The sequence below is a fragment of the Oryzias melastigma genome, linkage group LG3 (assembly GCF_002922805.2).
Source record: "Oryzias melastigma strain HK-1 linkage group LG3, ASM292280v2, whole genome shotgun sequence".
NCBI classification, from domain to species: Eukaryota; Metazoa; Chordata; class Actinopteri; order Beloniformes; family Adrianichthyidae; genus Oryzias; species Oryzias melastigma.
In genome coordinates, this window is record NC_050514.1 from 8,930,353 (window position 1) to 8,953,707 (window position 23,355).

The following is a 23,355-nucleotide window of genomic DNA, read 5'->3' on the forward strand; positions in this document are numbered from 1 at the left end:
AGCTCCTCCCACAAGCCAATTAATCAAACGTTTCTTCAAAGCAAATTCCTACCTTACAGCTCAGAAAATCCTTAAACATACACCCAAAAAAACTATTTTAAACAGGATTTTAACTTATGAAATAAGTTAGAAACTGACAAATTACCTAAAAAACCCTCACAATTGTAACATGTGAAGTCACTTCCTGTTTCCTGTTCCAAGTGGATTTGTTTGAGGATGTGTACAATGCTCTGGTTTGGGAAGCATGCATCTTCTATTTAAAACCAAGTGTGCACCCATAGAATCAACACTATTGACTATTATGGGGTGGTGAAATGCAGTGGCGGGCCGTGCATTTCACACCTAGGCCTTCAGTAGTGCTCCATCTGAATCAATCCAACCCTCATTATTTTATGGCAATAAAACTTCTAGTGCAGGTACAGCTGCCACACACACACCAAAAGCATAAAGATTAACCTGATAAAATTTCAATATTATGTAGGGAGATAGCAAAATTTTACTCACCAAAAATCCAGATTATTTAAACACAAAATCCATCCTTTCTATCCTCAAGAAGATTTCAATCACTCTGTCGTGCAGAATCCATGCGTTTCGCAGATGGAAAGTGTTCCGTGGCTGTGATAAGCTGGAAAAGGCTGCATGCGGGAAATGTTCTGGTATTCCTGAAGCCTCTTGTGGTCCAGGAGGGAGACAAACATCAGTTTTTGTGATCGATCAAGGTCTGTGTCTGGAAAATAATATTTGCGCGAGGATTTTGCGCTGCACGCGCCCGCGGTGCGTTCAGGAGCCTCGTAGATTTCAGCTTCACTCCCGCTCAATGGAGTCACGGAACTCCTTTACCCGTGCCAGACAAAACTGTGCCACAACTTTACCCAGACATTCATTTTCCACCAAAAATCAGACGATGAGACGCTTTCCACTGGTAACATCTTCAAACCTGACACGCCGCTCCTCGGCACCTGTGTCCGTCAGCAGAACCAGAGCGAGCTGCGAGCTGTCCAATCAAAGCTCGTGAAAATGATGACGTTTCCGTGGGCCTGCTAGCTGGCCTAGCACGTGGTCTCCTCCAGATCTGATTGGTTGAAGCAACAGTTTGGTCGACAATTATTTTATGCTACAGGGCCCGCAGAACTGATTGTGAAGGCCTCCGGGCAGATTTCTTTGACCCTAGCAACAAATGGTGCTGCAATGTGATTGGTTAATGCTTAAATAGGAAAATACACGTCTGGAAGCAGCGCAGCCAGGGAGACAGCAATGAAAGGACGAAGACAGAGCATTTGGAATTATAGAATACGTATTCACGGAAATAAATAATAATTAATATCAGTCTGTGATTCAGATATTTTTAGGCCAGCAGAGAAGGCCTTGCAGGCCCTGACGGCCCGCCACTGGTGAAATGTGAGTGGTTTAATAGTATGTGTGAGTCTGAGAGAGAATCTATAGAGACTGCTGATGGACTGAGAGATCAGAGAGGGGAAAAAAACAGCAGTTCAGGCTGGTGTTCAGGTGCTGTCCTGCAACAGAGATGGAAATAAAACACTGACTTTAGTTAAGAGAACAAATATTCCAGACCTTTCCTCATGTCAAAAAAATACAGGAAGACAGATAACTTAGATGGTAACCTAACAAAATAAAAGAAGATAAAAAGTGACAACTAACAAGTGATTGTTCAGTTCTTGGTTTGAAGAACTCCAATTGTCTCTCCTGTTCCAACACTTAATTTTAACTTAATTTTAATTTCTTTATCTAATCCTGCAGGAAACCCAAACTTTTGTTGTTTTGGAGGATCTTTTCTAACTGATTCCTGCCTTTTTTTGTCCTTAATCCTGGTTTCAGCGGTTTGTGTGACGGCATCATCCAGGACATCATTCATGGCTACTTAGTGATGCCCAACCAAATCAACATCCCTCTGGTGGGGGAGGCTGAACTGTCCAGAATCCGCTTCCCCATTCCCAAGGTACCCCACCAACACCAGTATTCTCTAAAAAAAGTTATTCTTTAGTGAAAAATTAAACAAGATCTTTATAAACTAACGATCTCTTGTTTGATCCCCACGCTGTGATCAGGCCGTCCTGAGGATCCACTTCATAGAAGCCCAGGAGCTGATGAGCAAAGACAGAATGCTGGGAGGCCTGATCAAAGGCAAGTCCGATCCGTACGGAATCATCCAGGTCGGGACGGAGCTTTTCCAGAGCAAAACCATAAACGAGAGTCTCAATCCGAAGTGGAATGAAGTGTACGAGGTGAGCGGGGCAGTCAGAAAAACTCTAACATTGCAGTTTTAACTGTTTTCAAAGTAAAAGACTAGTTTAACTTTAAGAAACATCACTGCTGACCTCATGTCTTGTTATACATTGAAAATTCTTCAAAGGAGAAATCAGATCTATTAGCTAAAATCTCTGGTGTTTTAGTAAAACAGTTCTCTGTCATTCTAATAGGTCAGTTTATTAATAACAACAGTTTCAGTTTCAGTGGAGCACCTGCAGTGAACCGAAAGTGAAATGTTATTCTTTGTTCTTTTCAGGCCTTGATCTATGACAACATGCCAAGTGAGGTTAGCTTTGAGTTGTTTGACAAAGACAATAACCAGGACGACTTTTTGGGAAGGTAGGTCTCTGATTTTACCATCTTACATCAATTATTTTTTCATTTTTTAAATCGTCAGATTCTGTTTACCTTCAGTCTTAAATATTAGGCGACAGAAATCAAACACACTTTTTACAGAGTTTCTCAAAGTAGCCACAGTGTTGACATTTAAATGTTGAAACGGAATTGGAAAAAAAATGTTTTTTTTCTTCTAATATATCTTTTAAAAATAAGTTCTGTATTTTTTGGAATATACGTCGCACTGGATTATGAGTGACAGCAGCAAAAAAATACATTACACGAACAAGATAAACAAGTCACACTTAGCAAAACATGGGACCAAGAACGGACATTTCATCTTGAAAGACAAATCATACAAACGGAATAGATAACCATAAGAGACTGAATATATGCTCAAACTACACTAACTGTATTTAGCTTCATGTAACCTAGATTATATCTATTTAATGGCACAACAATAAAAATAAGAACATGCCAACGAGTCAACTAAACTACAATGGGGATTAGGGGTGTAACGGACCACGGATGATCCGTGATCCGTGATCCGTACGGATCAGAAGCCACGGTTCGGGACACGGTTCGGACACGTGTGTACCGCGGACCACTCCGACCCCCACCCCCAGCCAGCGCACACACCTCGGGCTCTCATAATTTAAACCAATTGTCCGTTCACATCAATGAAATTCTGTCAAATTCCTGTAAATCCTCTTTGTTTTGACCAGCGCTGAAGTAACAGCTTCACGGTTATTTCTTAAAGTCTGCTCCTGAATCTCCCGCTGCGTGTGGGCGGAGCTTTCAGCGCTTTTCCTGCATAGAGAATTTGGTGTCGGCCGCCACCAGCTCCTGGAAAAGGGGGGATGTGGCTGATTCTAGGAGCCCAGACTGAGAGAGAGTCCACGGAGACCCGAATGATGACAAAATGATACAACAGAAACAATTATTTCAGTAAACCAATAACCAATATATAATCGCAAATATTTAGATTTTAATGTCAAGGTAACAATACTTAAATATTTTTGCTTTGGAAACATCGTCTGTGGACCCCCCTCCTCTAAATTGAAAATGGTTCGGTCCGACTGGACTTTACTTCCACAGCTGTTTGTTACCGTCAGACCCACAGAGTTTAAGGGAGAGAAGACACGCTTTAAAATCAGGAGTTTAAACACCTGATTTAGAGGAGAACCTCCGTGAAAAAAGAAAAAAGGAGACAGTCTGTCTATTGCCGCGCGGAAAGGAGAGAGTGCTCGTAAACGGACAAGGGGGCGGGGCCATGAATTTGAGGGTTTCTTCTGAAGCTTTTGTATGGAGCTTCAAACTAGAATAATTTGTTGTTTTATTGTGTATCAAAATTAGGCTTGTTAGTTACATTTCTGTTTTATAATGAGGTGATCTATAGTAAAATATGTAAATTGAAAGAATGTTCAATAAAGTTACATAATAATAATAATAAAATAAACTTGTTAAGGTATACAAATCTGAAGTCCCCACGAGACACCACCACCTTATTTTAAGCCAGGAAAAACCCTGCAGCTTCCGTCACAAACTTTACTCAACTTGACGCGGATGGATAGATATCAGGTTTATTTAATGTTAAGACCTGAATAAAAGCATCAGTACACGTTTCAATTTCTGGATTCAAAGAATACATCCGTAATGGACATGATTTTATGGCAAGCCAAAAAGATCACCAGGAAAAGCGGGTGCAACAGTGCCACGTTTTACAGATAATTATTATTATTTTAAATATTTAAATGTCCCCATTTGGCGAGTGGGATCAGAACATTTGTATTTCAAGTGAACACCAGATAGATTTGGTATTTTCAAAACTATTTTTAAGCATTCTTTTCTCTGTTTTTGTAGATTTGTATGTATTCAGAAACTACAAGTTTTAGCATTTTGCTTGTGTTCAAACTTTAAAGATTTTTTGTTTTAATAAATAGGCCTCAGTGAGCAAAAGTTTTGAACTTTTGTGTAAGGGAAGTACTTTATATTCATTTTGAATATATGATTTGAAACGTTTCCAAAAATTAATTTAGCTTTCATGTTGTTGTTGTTGTTGTTGTTGTTGTTGGTGGTGGTGGTGTTTTTTTTGTTGTTTTTTTTTTTAACTTTTTACTGATCCGAAAAATGATCCGAACCGTGACCCTAAAACCGTGACACGATCCGAACCGTGAGTTTTGTGATCCGTTACACCCCTAATGGGGATCAAAGTTTGGTCATCTCCGGTAAAATGCTCCATTATTGTGCATAAAGAATCCAAAGAAAGATGTGATACTTGCCAAGGGGGGCAGGTGTCCAACCTGTTGCACACACCATTATTTTAATTCCTGTTGTTTGGAAAGGGTAAAGAAAGCCAAATATTTGACATATTAAAAGAATGTCTTATCTGTAAACTGAGGATCTTTTTGCACAATAATAGAAATGTTTTGCTTTTGATCCCCTACTGTATTCATGCTACCTCAAATGACTAAAGCTGTGGAATTCTTCATCCTCTTCTTCATCATATGCTCAAAACTTTATCGAAATTCTAGAAATGTAAAAAAAATACTATTTCAGAATTACAGTTTCCATCAAATCATAATCATGTGAATAAACACAAACAAACTCACCCAATACGTCAATTAAAAACACGGCGACAGATGTGAACAATACTTTGGTTTACAGCGGATCAAATTACATTTCTGCCACGGCACTAGCGCTCATCATCATTTATCAAAGGAGACGTTATTCAGCCAATGGAGCGGCAACGGATGAAGAGATTTGAGTTGGCGACTTAACAGAGGAGCTGTGGATCCAACCATTCCTCAAGACACGCTCAGCTTTTGTTGATCTGTGTGTTGTTGAGGGACCTCTTGTGGCGTGCAGTCGCTGTTGATCATGTGGCTCATTTAATTTGAAAAAAAGTGCAGTCTTGCAAAATATGTTGGTTTTGATATGCCTCAAAAACCACCTCTTCCAAATGCAAAAACTTTGATTTGATAAATGTGAGTTTTTTTGAAGTCGACATGTTTCCATTAGGTACATTTATTATCGCAAATCTAATTTGCACAGTTTCATAGTCAAAGGAAACTCTTTGGAACAATTCTGGAGAGTCTGGCGTAAGACTAAGCAGTGCTTCTTCTTCTGTGTTGCTGTCAAATACTAATAAATACACCTGCAGGGCCTTCTAGTGGTTGTTGCTATTTATTTTTTTCAAAAACCACCTGTAAGTCACACTCCAGCAAAACTATACAAAAGAAACAACTGACTCCAAAGAAAAAGTGATTTCTATTTTATTGTCCCTTCTAATCATGTTGTTTTATGATGGTTCACAACATTTAAGTGAAGTCGGTCAAAACGATTCTTTGTAAAGTTTAAAACATTAACGTTATAAATTCTTATAGTTGAAATAAGAGTCGATTAGATCTTCTTTATGTGCTAATAGCCCCACTCCCTTTATCTCCTGACAGCCATCAGATCCTGCATTCTCAGAGTGAGTGCATCTGTGTGTGTCTGACTTTAATTTCCCATCAGGCCGTGCAGAGTCACGACTCAGCCTGTTGAGATGAGTCAGCATCATCTTTTTATTTACAGATGAGGGGAAAAAAAAGAATCTGCAGTCTTCATAACTAATTAATGTCTGTCAACACAGATTTCCCATTAAAATGCTTGTTTGTTTTTTCAAACAGCTGTTTGTGTTGTAACTGTTGTGTGTTTGTGTGCGTTTCAGCCTGAGCCTGGACATGGTGGAGCTGCAGAAGGAGCAGATGGTGGACCAGGTGATGTCTTCTACTGTCTTTCCCTGATTCCATGCAGCACTTCAGTCATGAACCAATGTTTTTTAATGGACTTTAAGAAATCATCAAATCAATCATTTTTTATCGTAGCCTTTATATTAAGCGCTTAAAATGATATGCTTACTCAGCAAACTGTCTAGTATCAAAAACCGTGAAACTTTTTAGAAACCCTTTCCATAAAAGACTATATTTATTACCATCCTTCACAAATTACTTTTAACTTTTAATTTGGCAATAAACAACAGATGATAAAATGTCTGTTTCAAATGAAAAAATGTCAAGTTAGACGAGTCATCCCGGTCGTTCGCTTAACGATCTTCATGATTGATGATTAAAGCTGCTCCAGAAATGCAGTAATTCAGGGTTACATCCAACAGAAGTTTAGATGGAATATTTCTCATAAATCCCTCCTCGTGTCAGGCTGTGAAAGCAAACCTCTTTTAGGTTTAGACTTTACCTGTAGTAGGTCCAGAGGTCACGAGGCCACAAAGAGCTGCACGTAAAGGAAAACAAAATATTTTCATTTTCCTCCCAAATTGGATCATCTGCAGTCAGCTATGAAGCTTTAGAAAGCCACATTTTTCAATTTGCTAAACAAACATAAAAAAAGACATTGTTATTTTTACTCCTCAAATGCTAGCATATTTCTGTCATGCAGCAGTCTTGAGCTGAACCGTATTTCTTACCATACAGCTTCTCCCTATCCTTATATTTAGCCTCCAAATGGAGCAATAAGGCCGGATCTAGGCATGGGCAAGGTGGGGCAATGCCCCCCCAAATTTCAGGACTGCCCCCCCCAAACGTGATGCCATGCAAACAAGAAAAACAGAGCGCTCTCTGCTCTCTGGCTCCCATTCAAAGTAGCTGCTAGTGCTGATTGGTAGATCCAAAGGAGGGCGTGGCCTCTCGCTTCACTCGGATCCTCGTCTCTCACTCCGTAGCTCACGCGGCACGCGCACACAGGCTCAGCGGCAACAGAGACACACGGTTCTCTGCAGCGGAGCTGGGCAGAACTGTTTAGAAGTTTTTATCTGCCGTTTGTCGCTGAAATGACTCGATTACCCAAGATTTTAACTCTTTCTTGTCCTCATCTGTTGCTCTCTTTGTTGTAATGTGGAGGAAAAAGCGAGAAACGAGTTGACAAAGCACAGGTTTCTGGTTGTTAAAGCTAGCGCTGTTTGTAGCAGCTAAGCTAACAGTACCGGAGCATTAGCTGTGTTTGAGATGACTCGCCTGTGACGCCTCGGTGAGAGCAGGGGGCTGCAGGGGGGAAAGGCCCCTGAGAGGAAGGAGGACAGTGGGAAGTTGAGGTTGTCTTTCATATTCCATTGAATTTTAATTTGCCTCACCTCCTTAGTATAAACTTTAATATTATGTGGTTTAAAATATATTTTTTAAACATTTGTTTGTGGACAACAGATATAAAATAGCTGCTGGGTTAATTTAATGTCCACTGTCCTGGATAAATAAATAAAATTGAAATTCTTGTTAATTTTTAAAGACAACAATAACACATAACAGATTATTTGAAATCTTCTTCAATTTTACATCAGTGATTTACTACTATGTATTACTAAAAAGTAAACTCATGTCTATAAAGAAAATACATTATGACATTTAAACAATTATCCTGATGTTGATTAATATTTATAGTGTATTGAGTAATTTAGTGAAAATAACAAGAAAAGATTCAACAAAATACCAAAACTACACAACAGGATTTCAAATGCTGGATTTGAACTAATTCCCTGCTGATGAAAATACATTCTGTTATCACTAAAGATTTTCTCATCCATGGATTTTTTTAAGCAATTTTGAAACAGGAATCAAGAGTTTCTGCAGTAGCAACTTGTTGGTTTGGTACATTGATGACGACAAATAGATATTTTTTTTTTATCATCTGCTACAAAAAAAGTGTGTTGGCTGTTTTAATAGTTAAAATAGTTTAGTATTTATAAACTAATCTTAAATAAAGTGACAAAATACACGTCATAAATAATAAAAATACAAAAAGAACCAAAATAATAAATGGCTAAACAGAACATTAAAATAAGTAAATAAAAAGCAACAAAAAATACATAAATATATATTTTAAGACAAAAAATAAACCAAATAGAAACTATTGCAAATGAATAAAAATGACTCAAAGTAATAAATAAATAAATAAGATGTCCTAAAAAAGACCAAAAAGAGACGGATAAGCAGACAGACTTCTGATCCGGATGTCAGCTGGACGAGGAAGTGAAGATCTTCATGGACAGAACTTCCTCCAAAATCCTGATTCTTTCTCCTTCCAGTTCACCAAAGACTCTTTTAGCTCATTCTCCAATGTTTATTGACTGTGATCAATACATTCAATCATTGGTTTCTCAGAGTTCTTGATAAAATAATCAAAGCTAACATCAAAATGCTCTTTCATTGATTTACAATCCTTTCCAACTGCGGTCAAATGAGCCGCCGTTCACATTTCCGTGGTCACATCAAGAAGCTCCGTGGAGTCTGGTGGAGATTTTCCAGCGTTCTCAGTCCTGCTACCGTAAGTATTGGATGAAACTCACACCAAAAATCCAGTGATGCTGATTTGACCACAGAAATGTGAACGGCGGCTCATTTGACTGCAGTCAATGTGAAGATACCATCTTCTCTTCTCCAGAACCTGAACTAGACACTAGGAACAGATGAGGGTTTAGTGCATGTGCAGCAGAGCTGTTGATGGAAAGAAGATCATTCATTCAAACAGAGTCTGTCCAAGACACTTTGATTGATTTAAAAGGAGAAATACTCGGAAATGAAAAAACTAAATGATTTCTTATTACATTTGTTCTCTTTCAGGAGAAAAATGACACACAGACATGTTAAAACTAAAAACAGGATTTTTATCAGAGGGGGACTTTTTATGGGCTTAGGAGGATTTTACACCAGAACCATTTTGTATCTCTAAACTTGCCCCCCCTGATATTCTAGATCCGGCCCTGTGGAGCGATATGGAAAAACAGTTTCTTCAAATTCCAATGTCACTCCCACTCGATGACATCATCAATTGTCTCAGGCCAGCTACCGTAGCACGTAGCTGCTAGCCTTGGAAATACCCATCAGCAGTGATTTAGAAACTTTGAAAAAGCCACGCTAAAACAAAAAGTCATTATTTACATTTGCACGACCCACTTCCGCATTCGGTACATAATCGCTCAGTCATTTCCGGCTGGAGCAGTGGGATATTGTGGGATATTGTTTATGTGGAAATAGTGGAGTATTTAGACTTTAAAAGATGTTTTTGGGAGCTACCAAGAGTCACTATAAAGGATGTTGGGCGCATTGTTCGTTTTTCTAGCAAAATACTTCAAAATAAAAATCCACAAAGGATTTAAATTGTATTTGCCGTCCTACATTTCAAAACTCAATGGTCATTTGCTAAGGCTGATGTCCTGTTAGCTGTCATGCAGCTTGAGCGCGGAGTGCAGCTGCAGCCGCGGCTGCGATCAGGAACCATTCTGAGCACAATTTGTATGCGACTAGCAACCACTGAAAATCCCCCGGCCCCCCGCACCCCCACTCAAGCAAAATAAATAAATAAATACATTTGGGGTCTAAAAAAAACACTTCATATTCCACCAACAAAACTCACATGCCAGGGGTATCCAAAGGAAGTTTTGAAGTTATTATGGGATGGCCACAAGATCTACTGCTTGGTGAACATTTTGTGGCAAAGTGTGAAATCTACTGATTTTCACATTTTCTCACCATACAGGAAAAAAAAACGTTTTTTGTGAGCGATCTTCATAGCATTTCACACCCACACCCACACACACGCACACACACAAAAGTAAGTCTGCAACCACAACTGAAATGTAGTTGATCTGTGACCCTAGAAAGAGGCTGCTATATTTAAGTCAAAATAAAGTGACATCATAGTAGGGCGGGGCGATAAAACGATAATTATCGTTATTGCGATATTACTTTTTTTCGATAGTGAAATGAGTCTATTGCGATAAACTTTCGTGTTAAATAACACGGGAGAAACCCCCGGAAGAGCCGCGCTTCTTCTTCTTCTTCTTACGGAGCGGCTGATTCTGGGAGCCCAGACTGAGAGGGGGGGCACGGAGGCCCCGAATGATGACAAAAGGACACAACAGAAAACATTATTTCAGTAAACCAATAACCAATATATAATCGCAAATACTTTTATTTTCAATGTCAAGGTAACGATGTTTAAATATTTTGTTTTGGAAACGTCGTCACCGGACCCCCCTCCTCTAAATTGAAAATGGTTCGGTCCGACCGGATTATTCCTCCGCAGCTGTTTGTTACCGACAGACCCACAGAGTGTTTGGGAGAGAAGACACGCTTTAAAATCAGGAGTTTAAACACCTGATTTAGAGGAGAACCTCCATGAAAAAAGAAAAAAGGAGACAGTCTGTCTATTGCCGCGCGTCACGTGTCACGCGGGGCTGAAAGAGGAGAGAAGGAGAGACTGCGCATGCTCGTAACAGCCGCGCGCAGGGGGGCGGGGACTCGATTGTGGTTCTGGAGTTGAGATGAGTTTGAGGGTTTTGTTAAAATATTAACCAAAGCTTTTGTATAGAGCTTCGAATTAGAATAATTTGTTGTTTTATTATGTATCAAAAATGAATTTGTTAGTTACATTTGTGCTGTTTATGCTCATTTCTTAATGAGGTGATCTAATAATAGTAAAATAAACTTGTTTTTAACGACTCCTGACATGACACTAAATGAAGAGATCTTATGTGTTTGATCAATCCTCCAACATGTACACATGTCAGATGACTGAGTGAAATGATGATTAAATCTATTATCAGAACTCTTTATTTTAAGTTTACATTTTATCATCTTCTGCTGCACAGCAGTACCTATAGTTTATGTTCAGAAGAAATTAGAAAATAATATAAAAATAACTGCAATATATTTGCTGCTTTAGAACAATGTTTTTAAGACTTAATTTTAATTTGAAAGGAACTTCTATGTGCTGCAGTCAGATTAAATTAAATCAGAAATTCTGTACAGCCTATTGAAAACATACCACCGTTATGGTTTAACTATTGTGTACATTATGTATATGTACAATATTTAGTAGAAATATTTAAATGTTCCTCACAGTTAGTTTCAATACTACAGTTAATACAAAAAATGAAAGCTGAATTTGAACTAACTAAGATTTAATGAGGGGGTTAAGGTGTAGAAATCTGAAGTCCTAAAGCTCTTTGCAATAAAGATTACTTTGACAAATATAGTTATTTGATTGATATTGTTTTTAATATCGTTATCGCACAAAATGAAAAAAACAATATCGCAATATGAAAATTCCCATATCGCCCAGCCCTACATCATAGTAACATAATTCCTAGTGGTTCCAAAAATATTCACACACAAAAATGTCAACACAAACACAATACAACCACAGCTCACCATCATAAACTTATGCATGCAAACACACAAACGCATGTCAAGCATATCATTCCATCACACATCCTGTTTGTGCAAAGCTAAGCTGAAACCTGAGTGTTTTACCAATCTGAACTCCTCCTTGGTATTTTGATCTATTGCCTCCCAACTCCTCCAGAATCATTGGGAAGCTGCTTGGGAAAAATTTGGGAATCCCAAGTCTCAAATTTATAACGAGGTTGGTGTGGTAAGATCGCAAAAGTGGTGTTTCCCTTTTTGCTTGCACATTTTTACTGAGAAAAATACATGAATCGTTGGGTCATGGTAAAAAAAGTCCATAGACCAGTTTGTCATCTCTAGGCGACCAAAATAAAATGGTTGCTATGGAGATAAACCCAACAGAAAAGCCACTAATTAAAAAAGGGGTCTGTAAAGAGGGTTAGTCACTGAAGGCCATGCAGTTCCGCTCATGCCTTTCATTTGTATTATTTATTTTATTTGTACATTACAAATAAAGTTCATTTTTTTACTTTTTTATTGTTACCACAAAAACAACGCGATTGCTCTGTCTCTTTCAGTCCTAATTTAGACACTCCAGATTCTTCCTCTGATGTTTAGTGAGATATAAAATTCAGTAAGAAAGCATTGTGTCCATCTTTGAAATGTTTTTAGGTCTTCTTCAGGGACTGGTCAGGCTCTAGGCTAGGGCTTTAAAGTCCTATGTGAGTTTCCACTTTTTTAATAAAGGAAATAGGAAACTATAAAAGAATCTTACTTTAGCAGTTAGTAAAGACTCTTTATGTGTGAGAAGAGTAACTCAAAGGGTAAAAGGTAACCGAGAACCTGCAGTTTCATGGTTATTAAAACTGAGCCTTTCTCCTTCTCAGTGGTTCCCCCTGGATGGCGCGAGGACGGGGAAGCTGCATCTTAAACTTGAATGGCTGTCTCTGCTCCCGACGCCGGACAAACTTCCCCAGGTGTGCTTTGGAAAAAACATGGTTTCATTGAGGATGAGAATCCTGAGACTGTTGCTGCTTCTACCCCGCCCTCACAGGCAATGGCGGATATCAGAGCCGATCGGGGTCACGCCAACGACGGCCTTTCATCTGCTGTGCTCATCATCTTCCTGGATTCAGCCAAAAACCTGCCGGTGAGGACACACACTGAAACCAAGAATAATAATTAAAAAACAACAGAATTTAACAAATGCAATAGTAAAACAGATTTTTATTCTCCTTTTTTGATGAATTTTAAATATTAGCAAAAATGCTGAACGAAGGTTTGTGGCATCACCTTAGTGGGCTACTTTCTAGCTTTTCCTCATCCTCTTGAAGGTTAAACTTCCTTTTCAAGAGTCCTCATTATAAATGTGAAAGGTCAAATTACACACGCATCCTAGATTTTTTTCCTCTTTTTAGCTGCACATTTCTGTCAGGATGCAGAAGTTGGCTTTATTAAAATACAAGCTCAGATTTTTGTAGGGGATCTGAATTCTTGACCTCTGAACTGAACCGGCTTCACTTTCAACTTGTCAGCCTCCTCTTCTTCTTTCCTCTCCTCCTTCCTCGTCTCCTAAAGAGCGTCTTCGAGGGGAACTTGGGCTCTGGCTACTTAAAAGAGAGGCGTGCGGCGGGCCTCGTGTTTTGCGAGAACACCGCTTCTCTCTGTAGGAGCTTATTTGTGAGTCAGCTGGCTGTTTTCTGCATCCCAGAAGCCCGTTAGTGTGGAGAATGCCGAGGTGTGACTTCCTCTGCCGAGCAGCTTCTGTTTGCTTGTTTGGGAAAGGGAAGGATTTCACCCTGCATCTTGCTAGCATAAATCCTTCCTGTGCATGGAAAACAACATCTCCTGTAGTGTTCATATTTTAGTAAAGTATAAGTCAAAGAAAATAAACTTCAGCATGTCATTTGATTTTAATAGCTGTCAAAATCATCCTTCCCTCTTTACTACCTTCCAGGAGATCATTTATTCTGTTGTATTTCTGAATTTTTTTGCCTGGAAACCAAACTGTTAAAAAGTCAGTGAATATGATTGAAGTATCTTGAATTTCTGTTAGTAAAAAACAATGTTTCATGTTTTCCAGGTTTTTCCCCAAACTTTGTCTAAACTTTGTCTAAAAACTGCATAAACTTTGAAATATAAATGATGTTGATGAATTTCAGAGGGAGGGAAGGTTTTTAGATTTTTTTTTTAGATTCTCTGGGCCACAAAGGGTTGATTCCTTTAATCCTCCTGAAACCACAAACTGTACTGGCGATGGACAGAAGTTTTAATCTCTATAATTTTAAAAAGAACAGTAATCAAGATTAAGAATGAAAGGACTTGACTGTATATGAAAACTGGACGGAGTGAGTGTGACCCATAGAAAACAATTGACCTCTGGCTCCAACCAAATGAAGTCAATTCAGTTGCTATTTTTTAACAGTATGGACGCCGCCATGTCGGAACCAGACGATGTCACTAAGTAGTGGTTGGTCTAAGTTGGTTTGAGTTTCTATGGTAAATGGCGTATACTTGTATAGCGCTTTCTATCCTCCTTCGACGGCCCAAAGCGCTTCACAGTCACAGACCCATTCACCCATTCACACACACATTCACACACTGGTGGTGGCTATGGCAACCACACTCGCCAATCAGGAGTGAGGTGGTTGGAAGTCCAGATTCCTACTACTTGTAAGTAGGCTCAGGATACATTCAGGGAACATTCAACATGCTTTTATCGAGGCATCTGATTGGTCAATTTGTGACTTGTGCTAGAGGAAACCAGCGGTGGAAGGGGTCACTCAGTCCAGTTCTCCTATACAGTCAATAGAGCTGTTTATTTTCAGTCAACCCAAGCATGAATCTTTTGTCTAATGAAGAACATGAAATTCAGGTTAAACTTTCATCTAAAAGCGACCACATTTTGTCCATCTTTAGTTAACTGTTTATGGTTTAAACCTAGTGGGGATGAAGGGTTCATCCCTCCAGAAGTCCTCAATCTAAAAGTACACTGTTCCCTCGCTATATCACAGTTAAACTTTTGTGATCTCACTTTTTCATAGATGTGGCATGTTTTTATTTACAGCTCACTGTGTTCTGTGTTCTGATTGGTGGGAGACCTTGTCAATCATTCTGCTCTGTTCCTATACGTGCAGCTCTCCAGATCCACACAAATCTTCAATTGTGATAAAATTGTTGTTTTCATTCTATAAAACAGGACTCATTTTTCTATGAGGGCTTGAAACTTGAGAGTCTAAACAAGAAAGAAAAGTATAAAAGTGTGTAGTGAAGAGTTTTACCGTCTTGAAACATGTGTAGCCCTACTTTGTAATATACTGCTCACAAAAATTAAAGGAACACTTTTTTATTGGGCCTGTCATGAATTAAATTAAACCTGTCTGATAATTTTCTGGTTGGTTAATCAGCTGAGGGCCTCGTTAATCAATTTCAGCTGTATTGGTGTTCATTGAATTAACAACAGGTGCACTTCAGTGGCAACAATTAGAAAACCCTCCAAACAGGACTGGTGTTACATGTGGAGGTCATTTCAAGTTTCTCCCTCTTGATCTTTTTTGGATGGTTTTCCACTCATGCTGATTTTGGCTTGATAATTATCTCTACTGGCAGTATGAGGAGATTCCTTAACCCTACAGAAGTTGAACAGGTTGTCCAACTTCTCCAGGATGGCACATCCACACGTGCTGCAGCAAGAAGGTTTAATGTGTCTCCCAGCACAATCTCCAGAACATGGAGGAGATTTCAGGAGACTGGTGGTTATTCTGGGAGAGCTGGACAGGGCCGTAGAAGGTCCTCAACCCCTCAGAAGGACCGATACCTGCTCCTTTGTGCAAGGAGGAACAGGCTGAGCACTGCTCGTGCCCTACAGAATGACCTCCAGAGGGCCACTGGTGTGAATGTCTCTACCCAAACAATCAGGAACAGACTTCATGAAGGTGGCCTGAGGGCCCCACGTCCTGTAGTGGGCCCTGTGCTCAGAACGAGACAGGAAAGATCTCCTGTAGCGGTTGGTGTGGCAGCGAAGTTGCCTTAACCTCTTAGAAAAGACACTCCGCTGTTCGTCAAGCGCAGGATAGAGAGGGTGCTGAGGATTATCCATGATGGATACGAGTTTGTTCAAGGCCCTCCTCTCCATCACTGCTTCAAAAGTTTCCATTTTGCATCCAATTACAGAACCAGCTTTTCTAATAAGTTTGTTCAGCTTCTTCGTGTCACTGGCAGCTATGCTACCCCCCCAGCAGACCACAGCAAAGAATAACGTGCTGGCCACAACAGACTGGTAAAAAAATTCCAGCATCTTGCTGCACACGTTGAAGGACCTCAGTTTCCTCAGGAAGTAGAGTCTGCTGCAGGCCTTCTTGTACACAGCTGTGCTGTTGGTCTTCCAGTTCAGTCTGTTGTCAACGACTACTCCCAGGTATTTGTATTCCTCCACCTCTGCCACATCCCTGCCTGAGATTTTGAGGGGCTGGAGAGACGGTTGTTGCTTTTGGAAGTTGATCACCATCTCTTTGGTCTTGTCAACGTTGAGCAGCAGGTGATTAACTCCAGCCCACCTCACTCATTCACCACCTTCCTGTATTCCTCTTCCTGTCCGCCATTTATACAGCCGACAACCGGAGAGTCATCAGAGAACCTCTGAAGATGACATGTCTCTGAGTTATACTGGAAGTCACTGGTGTACAAAGTGAACAGGAAGGGTGAGAGAACGGTGCCTTGTGGGGCTCCAACACTACTGACCACCACATCGGACATGACACTTCCTAGCCAGACAAACTGTGGCCTGTCTGACAAGTAGTCGGTGATCCAGGAGACCAAGGACCCGCTGACACCCATCCGCCGCAGCTTCTCACTCAGTATGCAGGACTGGATGGTGTTGAAGGCACTGGAGAAATCAAAGAATGTGATCCTCACAGTGTCTCCTCCACCATCCAGGTGAGTGAGTGAGCTGCAGCAGATAAATGACAGCGTCATCCACCCCCAGGCGTGGCTGGTAAGCAAACTGGAGGGGGTCCAGAGATGGTTTCACCAGCGGTCCCAGGTGGGCCAGCAGAATCCTCTCCAGCACCTTGGCTGCGTGAGACGTGATGGCAACAGGACGGTAATCATTTGGGCCAGATGGAACTGTCTTCTTGGGGACAGGAACCAGACATGCAGTTTTCCAGAGGACTGGAACCCTCTCCAGACTAAGGCTCAGGTTGAAGAGGCGCTGGAAAACAGAGGATAGCTGGGCGGCACACATCCTCAGGATCCTGGGGCTGATACCGTCTGGGCCAGGAGCCTTGCGTTGGTTAATCCTTTCCAGCTGTCTCCTTACCTGGCAGGTCGTCACAGTCACTGAGGGGGGCAGGGTAGGTGCAAGGTGGGGCTTGGCTTCACTCTGATCCAGTGTTGATGAGGAAAGAGGGGGTTGAGAGGGGGTGGGAGTAGAATAAGGTGTAGTGGTTTTTGACGATGCTGGAGGAGGGGTGGTATTGACCTGGGCAGATGGGAAGCTAAACCTATTGAAGAAGATGTTCAGGTCGTTAGCTCTTTCTTTTTCTCCCTCACACAGTCTTCTTCTCCCCCCACATCCTGTGATCGTCTTCATACCAGACCACACCTCTCTCATGTTGTTTTGTTGGAGTTTTGCCTCCAACTTTCCCTTGTAGGTGTTCTTACATTCTCTCAGCCTGTCTCTCAGCTGGTGCTGGACCCTCTTCAGCCACTCTCGGTCTCCATACCTGTAGGCCCTCTTTTTCTCGTTCAGCAGGGCCTTTAGGTCACTTGTAATCCACGGCTTGTTGTTGGGGTAACAGCTAACAGTTTTTGAGGGCATGATAGTGTCTTCGCAGAACTTTATGTAATCTGTGATGTAGTCAGTCATGCTGTTGATGTCATCTCCGTGGGGCAGACAGAGAGCGTCCCAGTCTGTACAATCAAAACAGTCCTGCAGGGTCTCCTCAGCCAGTGGTGTCCACGTCCTCACCTTCCTTTTGGACAGAGGCATTCTCCTAACCACAGAGATGTACTTGGGAGAGAGTAGAACGAGGTTATGGTCTGACCTCCCGAGGGGGGGGAGGGCAGTAGCGCCGTATGCTCCAAGAGCATTAGCATACAGCAGATCCAGTGTTTTGTTTTCACGGGTGGGACAGTCAACATACTGAGTAAATTCAGAAAGAGTCCTGTCCAAGCTAACATGGTTGAAGTCTCCAGTGATTACTATGAATGCATTTGGTTGTTGGTTCTGCAGCCGGGAGATGGTGTTGCTGATGACGTCAGCAGCAGCGTCCGCATCAGCTGACGGAGGGATGTAAACAGTGACCACGATGGCAGATGTAAACTCTCTGGGTAGATAGTAAGGCCGCAGTCCGACAGCCAAGAGTTCAACATCCTTGTTACAGAGACGCTCCTTGACACAAACATGTCCGGGATTGCACCATCGCTCGTTCACGTACAGCATAATGCCTCCTCCTTTCTTCTTAACGGTGGCCGTGAAGTGTCTGTCTGCCCGCACAGTCACAAAGCCGGGTAAGGCTACGCTCTGCTCCGGAATGTGTTGAGTAAGCCACATTTCTGTAAAACACAGTAAGCTGCTCTCTTGTTTGCTGCTGCCAGCTCGTCCGTCTTATTAGCCAGTGAGCGAACATTCCCCATGATGATGGCAGGGACAGCAGGCTTATGTTTCTACTTCTTTGCCTTGACTCGGGCTCCGGCCCGACATCCGCGCCGCCTTTTCAAAATTTCCCTTGGGATGTCGTATCTGAACTCCGGCGGAAAACCAGGCCTACTCAGCGCTAATAGCTGATCGCGGGAGTAAACAAAGGGCTTACCGCAGCACGAGTTACTCTTAGTTACAAGGAGTAACGAGAGTAGCAAAAAAAGTGAAAAAACTAGCTTGGAGCAAACAAAATCCATGCTATTGTAAGTGATGTTTGTTGAGCAAGAGCTAAAAGGAGAGAGAGAGAGAGAAAAGAGAAAAGGACTATAATAAATACTAAGGAGAAAAACAGAGTCTGTGTTCAGGAGCAGCTGCAACAGGCAGCCGCCTCTCAGCAGCGCCAGAAGATAAGTTCCTAAGACACTGCCCTGTCGTTATTTGTATAGATATCCAAGTTCATACTGAGATCTGATGTATCTAATCCATCCATCCATCCATTTTCTTGACCGCTTCATCCCTTTCGGGGTCGCGGGGTGCCGGAGCCTAACCCGGCTACTGATGGGCGAAGGCGGGGTTCACCCTGGACAGGTCGCCAGTCTGTCGCAGGTCTTCAATCACACACATTCACTCTCACATTCACACCTAGGGGCAATTTAGAGTCACCAATTAACCTATGAAGCATGTTTTTGGACGGTGGGAGGAAGCCGGAGTCCCCGGTGAAAACCCACGCATGCACGGGGAGAACATGCAAACTCCACACAGAAAGGTCCCAGCCGGGATTCGAACCGGGGCCTTCTCGCTGTGAGGCAAGAGTGCTAACCACTGCTCCACCGTGCAGCCGGCGATGTATCTAATGTGTTTCTTTAAAGTGCTCCTTTAATTTTTCTGAGCAGTATATTTAGAATATAACCCCGCGATAGATGAGGGAACACTGTACTTATCCTATAGAGCTGCTGCTGCTGTGGTAGTTTTTGAATTTCGACACTGTTAGAATTTTGTTTGTTAGAAGTAAGGATAATCTGGTTTAGTGTGTTCCTGAAATATCACGTTGATCCCTGTTTGAAAGCACTTCATACTATAGTTTAACCTTTGGCTGCTTTTGCTGCAGACCAAACTCCCATGTCACTTGCTTTTCTTTAACTTTAATGCTGCACATTTATTATCTGTCTCATTCACCTTTTTTGTATTTCATTCCTACTGCTTCTGTCATCAGTTTTTTGCATTTTCTCTCACATTTTCTACTAACAGAAGTTGGATGAAAAGGTTCTTAAAATAATCATGAACAGATTTAAATCTGAATTTCAGCCTGACTTTGGAACTTATTGTGATGTCATGTCTGCATTTGTTTGGGGAATGGAAATAACCATGTAACCATCCATGTTGTTTCTCTGTCTCACCCTTTGGTACATCCCACACCTCTGATGATGCTGGCGTGTTGTCATCATCACATCCTCCTCCTCTTCCTCCCTGCATGCCCTTCTTTGCCCCATTCCCTCCCGGTGTGTGTCTTTGTGGTGCATTTGTGCTGCTCTCTCTTGGGGGAAATCAAAGCGCAATCCATTAGAGTTCAACCCAGCAGAGCCGAGGAAGGTCTCGGTCAGTGAGGCCATCAAGGTAACTGCACTGCAACAGAGAACCTCTCATGCTCTCACAGGTTGACCACAGAGATATGGACGACAAGCTCAGAAAGATTCATCAAACATAATAAAATGCCATAAGCAGCTCATAGAGATTGAGTGATGAGGTCATCTAGTTCATCCACATTCTGATCACTTTACTGATTTAATTCTTAAACTTAAAAACTATTTCATCTTTACCTGCAAGAGATCATCAGCTGTCCTGAAGAAAAAGTTTGATCAAAACTTAAAGATCACATTTTAAAAACCAGAGGAAGAACTTTCTTAAGTTTCTGAAAATAAATGTATTTTATTTAGCTTAGTGGCCCAGTGGAGGAGTGTCTGCCCTGCAGCTCTGGGAGGTTGTGGGTTCAAATTCATAGTCGGGTCTTAGAACAAAAATAATTGACACAATTCATCCCTTGTAGCTCAGTATTAAGGGGATTGTTAAACCAACAAATGGTTCCCAAATGCAGCAGTGATCAAAGGATGTGTGACATCCAAACAGGACTAAAGCTGAACTTTGATAGAACTGGAGGCACTGGAGAGCAATTCATTTCCATCCGCCTGTTTTGGATTAGATGACGGATTTATACATTATTAGGGATGCTACAATTCTTGTTTTAAAAGCAAACCACATGTCACACTATTGATTTGAATCGTGGGGAAAATGAATGTTTGTGTCAAACATGTTTTAACAACATTAACAAGCGTTATTAATGTTCTTATAAGGTGTTAGTATGACATTTATTGGTGTAATAAGCCTAATAAGGCTTAACACATTTACAAGCATTATTACATTATTACATTCCAAGATGGTGGCGGACAAGTCTCAGCCTTTGTTTACTCTCCGTCGTTACTGTTGTTGATTCTTTTATTAGTTTTAAACAACTTAAATCTTTAGTCAGAAGTGTACTCAGAGCTGCACTCTATTGATCTAGCTGATATTCATTTTAATGTCGTCTACATTTTAATTTTTTTCCTTTAATTGAGTATCTCTGAAACTCTGACTCTCAACGAAGTCGTGACCAGAGTTGTAGTGCGGATTATAGTCTATACCTTACACCTCGGTCCTACCTCCTGATGTTGTCGGCTGCCTCTTCCACCATGGGTCCCCTACTCCGGCTGTGACTCTCCTTGCTGGATGAAGCCCGAAGTCCAGAGGAAAATATCTGCAATGGGAGTTATCCTGTCCCCAGAATTGAGTCATCGTGGATGCTACATTTAGCCTTCGTCTTAGTCGCTGAAATCTGTTGTGACTTTGTGCTACGTTGCCTCGTCTGGACCAGTTGCTGCAGCTAAATTCCTCATCGAAGTTGCGTGCTGAAGTCAAGTAACATCAATGATGATTGGCTAATCACACACCGATGACCTACAAGCTATAGTAGGTACCAAGCTATTTATAAATATTTCCGTTTCAATTGTATATAAAAAAGTTTCATTTTACAAGTTTTATGCTTTGTGCTTGTTTCTGGTAAAACACTCCACACTTTAGATAAGGTGCTGCAAAACATTCAATAAATGGTTAACAAAGTTTATTAATACATTTATTAAGCTTACTACCAGTTTACTAATATGGTTTTGATCACACTTTAGATAAGGTGCTGCAAAACATTCAATAAATGGTTAACAAAGTTTATTATACATTTATTAAGCTTACTACCAGTTTACTAATATGATCTTTGTAGACAATGGTCTGACTTTAGTAGTCAATATTCTCATTAATACTATCAGGTGTTTGCAAGACACCTATAATGCAAATAAATATTTTACTAGCATTTAACACATTATTAATCCTTTCTAATCTGTTAACAAAGTTTATTAAGGATCTTATTAAGCGTATTAACAGATAAGTCAGTGTGAGACATCTATAATGATATTAAATATCTTACAAGAACTGTACACATTAATAAGACTTACTAATCTGTTAACAAGTTTTGTTAATGATTCTTATTAAGCTTGTTAATACTTATTAACAATTTGTTCCACGTATACGATGGTAATAAATGTAACAATAAGCATCATATTAACACATTAATAATGCTTGTAAATGTGTTAACAAATCACATATTGAACCAAAACAAAAAATTGAATTGAAACCGAATCACATACATACAGGGTTTTCTTGACAAAAATTCATGATTATGTTTATGGGGTGGCCGTGGTGCAGTGGTAGGGCGGTCGACTCCTGATCAGAAGTGAGTGGGTTCGACTCCCGCCTTGCCCGCCCATGTGTCGAAGTGTCCTTGGGCAAGACACTGAACCCCGAATTGCCTCTGGTGGGAGGTTGGCGCCAGTGTTCGGCAGCGGAGCCACCACCAGTGTGTGAATGTGTGTGTGAATGGGTGAATGGGTCTGTGACTGTGAAGCGCTTTGGGCCCTCGAAGGAGGGTAGAAAGCGCTATACAAGTATACGCCACTTACCATTTACCATGTTTATGTACAAAACAACAAACTGTCCTACTGTCCGACTTATCGGCTCCTGTTTGGTCAAATAATTAAAAATATATATAGTTTTCACAGTGAAAGTATAAAATGACCAACATAGTGTTTAGTCATAGCAAGTGGTGATAATCTTTGATCCTTTGGAAAATCCTCACAGTTTTTCATTCATTTTTATCACTGTTTGTTTATAAGACTCTCCCTTTTTTGTCTTGAGGTGAGAACCCCATCTTCACATGTAGCTGAATAGTTTGGAAGAAATGATTGGGAAAACTCAACCTCCCTTTTCCTCAAAACTTGAACTCAAAGCACTAGCAATATGTGGTGGTTCTTTTAAGTTTTATAACTCCACTCTGACCATCTTTTGATCTATTCTAAAGGCTTTCTTAGTGGACGTTTTTAGACAAAAATCTTTCATTTTCTCTGACATAGTTTCTGCAGAGCAGCAGTAGTTCATTAGATTTTTGCCTCTGAGTTGCGGGCGGGACTGTTGGTGGGGAGTAAAATTCATAGATTTTCACACACACCTTGCCCTCAAGAAAAAAAAAAAAAACCTGGTGTGGTTTGTTTGCTCTGCATGTGCATGATGAGCTGCTGAAAGGAGGGAACATGATGTGCTTCATACAGAAGCTGCTCACCTTTTACTCTGTGCCTGGCCTGACTCTGCAGCAGACCAACAAATACATTTGGCTATACGTTTTTGTGAGATTTGTCATTATGTCCCGCAGCAGCAGTCTACTGACTGCAAGGACCAGTCTACTGACTGCTTTAACATTCTATCTTTCTGCGCCTGTGAGCCAAAATTTCACCCCCGCCACATGAACAAAAAGTACCTCAAAATTTTATCACACCTAGGGATAATTGAAAATGAATT

General features: G+C 40.8%; 2 protein-coding genes across 5 annotated transcripts in view; one reads left to right on the plus strand and one right to left on the minus strand.

The window, feature by feature from the left end:
• LOC112141874 (extended synaptotagmin-2) overlaps positions 1 to 23,355 on the plus strand; it is a 90,990-nt gene that overhangs the window by 54,159 nt on the left and 13,476 nt on the right. Inside the window, exons 9-16 of one of the 4 annotated variants that reach the window (XM_024265063.2) lie at positions 1,837 to 1,957; positions 2,067 to 2,243; positions 2,525 to 2,607; positions 6,317 to 6,365; positions 12,671 to 12,760; positions 12,838 to 12,933; positions 13,362 to 13,463; positions 19,975 to 20,037. In XM_024265063.2, the coding sequence (XP_024120831.1) occupies positions 1,837 to 1,957; positions 2,067 to 2,243; positions 2,525 to 2,607; positions 6,317 to 6,365; positions 12,671 to 12,760; positions 12,838 to 12,933; positions 13,362 to 13,463; positions 19,975 to 20,037 (781 nt within the window). The remainder of the gene's footprint in view (positions 1 to 1,836; positions 1,958 to 2,066; positions 2,244 to 2,524; positions 2,608 to 6,316; positions 6,366 to 12,670; positions 12,761 to 12,837; positions 12,934 to 13,361; positions 13,464 to 19,974; positions 20,038 to 23,355) is intronic. The other 3 variants (XM_024265064.2, XM_024265065.2, XM_024265066.2) reach the window with 3 other exon arrangements.
• Positions 16,411 to 17,733, minus strand: LOC118600210 (the record flags this gene model as incomplete). The annotated part of the gene is given in 1 exon segment (XM_036217283.1): positions 16,411 to 17,733. A coding segment is annotated over 1 exon segment (1,056 nt), but the record flags the coding sequence as incomplete, so codon positions are not given.